The 2,001-nt window shown below is 35.4% G+C and overlaps 1 protein-coding gene across 2 annotated transcripts in view; it reads left to right on the plus strand.

The window, feature by feature from the left end:
• EZH1 (enhancer of zeste 1 polycomb repressive complex 2 subunit) overlaps positions 1–2,001 on the plus strand; it is a 30,587-nt gene that overhangs the window by 12,764 nt on the left and 15,822 nt on the right. For both annotated transcript variants that reach the window (XM_023523905.1, XM_023523904.1), the window contains 2 exons: positions 789–965; positions 1,890–1,992. In XM_023523905.1, the coding sequence (XP_023379673.1) occupies positions 789–965; positions 1,890–1,992 (280 nt within the window). The remainder of the gene's footprint in view (positions 1–788; positions 966–1,889; positions 1,993–2,001) is intronic.

The raw sequence follows: 2,001 nt of genomic DNA on the forward strand, positions 1-2,001 counted from the left end.
TTAAAGTTTTCCATAAATCCAGCCAAGGCCATTTGTCCTTCATTTTCCTTTCTCTGAGAATGGCGATGAGCATAACCTCTCTGTCTTCGTTGATCCAAATATCTCCTGGGTCTCTCAGAAGTTGTCTAAGTTATAATGTCCTGACTTTGCTAAAAGCAAGTCATTTGGATTTAGTTGTAGTTCTGGAAAAGGCTGTCAGTGTGTTAAGAGGTGGGAAGATGGGGAGAGATTCCTCCTCAATTTGCAAACCAATAGCCTTACCTGCTCTTTTGACAGTTATGGGTGCTGTTGTGATGCTGTTGAAATGCATTTATCCACAACGCCCCCTAGTGTTCAAAGACTTTCTTGTAAGGTGTAGTATATAATAGTGTGATGTTAGAAAAAGAGCTGTCTTTTGAAAAGTGCTGTTTTTTGATTAAAAGAAGTCACTATTGACCCATCAGCAGCAAAACCAGGTACCTTTTCACTTTATCATTCTTTTTCTGTCCCATTCGTATTGTTTCTACATTTTTTTGTGAGATTTTGAACCATAAGTACAGATTGACCTGTGACTGAGTAAGTGAAGTACCCCAGTAGGAATAAAGTCTGTAACTCGATTTTCTACTCTAACCAGCTGAACCATTGCAGTTGTAAGAGCTGATCAATGGTTGTAATTCCCTGGTTGTCCATATAAAAGTGTACCTATGTTATCTATCTGGGCCTTGGGAATGAATACAAGAAAAACTTCCTAGGAGGACTAATGGAGTATGAAACAACCACTGCTCACCCATCTAATCCTTATGTTTCAGAGATGATCCCTGGATCTGTCCTGATCAGTGATGCTGTTTTCCTGGAGTTGGTAGATGCCCTGAATCAATACTCAGATGAGGAAGAAGAAGGACACAATGACACCTCAGATGGAAAGCAAGATGACAGCAAAGAAGATCTGCCAGTAACAAGGAAGAGAAAACGACATGCTATTGAAAGTAAATAGCACTACTTCTTTATTCCATTTTGAAAGTAACAGGAGGAAGGAAGAAGGAAAAAACAGAAAGATTTATTGCTTATTAAAGGCTGTTGATGCTTGTCATTGGTCCACTAAAAAGAAAAAATGGTCATTGATAATAGCTTAAGATAGATGTGACCTAGCTGAAGAAGAAAATAGAAGAACTTAGAGAATAATCATTGTTCACTTCTAATTATAAGAGTGGTATGTTTGGAAAACACGAAAAGTTATAAAGAAGACAATAAAATTACCGTATAATCCTTCTACCTTGGAATAACCAGCATTCATATTTCCTTCTAGACCTAAAAAATGTGTATATACCTAAAACTAATACAAGGTTATGTGACAATTATATCTCAATTTTTAAAAAGCACATATATAAATCAACCTGTTTATATATGTTATTTGAAATTGGGATCATGCTCTCTGTGTGTGTATACACATATATAATTTTATATTTCTTTTTATTTAATCATGAGCATTTTCCATGTTGTTAATAATTAATTTAATTTTTAATTTTGCTCTGTTATTTAATTATACTGTATGTTCAGGTACATAGTGTCTCTCTCATTATAATTAAGTTATTCTTCAGCATCAACATTATGATAGAATTCTTCTATATTCAGGTCTCTGTGAAAACTCTGGTTTTCCCCTCCAGATTCTATCTTGTAATGTGGATTTTGTGTTAATATGTAGATGGCTCCAATTTCCTTATTTACTGGTAGCCTATTAGATAAGTCCAGGTAACCCTGATCTTCTTTATATGTTCCTAAACAGTCAATGGTTAGGTTAACAAAGCAGCTCTAATTGAAATGCTGTGACAAAAGGAAAATGACCAAACAGCTTTGTTTACATACTCTGATTATAGATAGCACTCAGGAACTTTTTGTCTTTTTAAATTCAGGCAACAAAAAGAGTTCCAAGAAACAGTTCCCAAACGACATGATCTTCAGTGCAATTGCCTCAATGTTCCCTGAGAATGGTGTCCCAGATGACATGAAGGAGAGGTAAGGAAA

Source organism: Pteropus vampyrus, unplaced genomic scaffold (genome assembly GCF_000151845.1).
Source record: "Pteropus vampyrus isolate Shadow unplaced genomic scaffold, Pvam_2.0 Scaffold432, whole genome shotgun sequence".
NCBI lineage: Eukaryota > Metazoa > Chordata > Mammalia > Chiroptera > Pteropodidae > Pteropus > Pteropus vampyrus.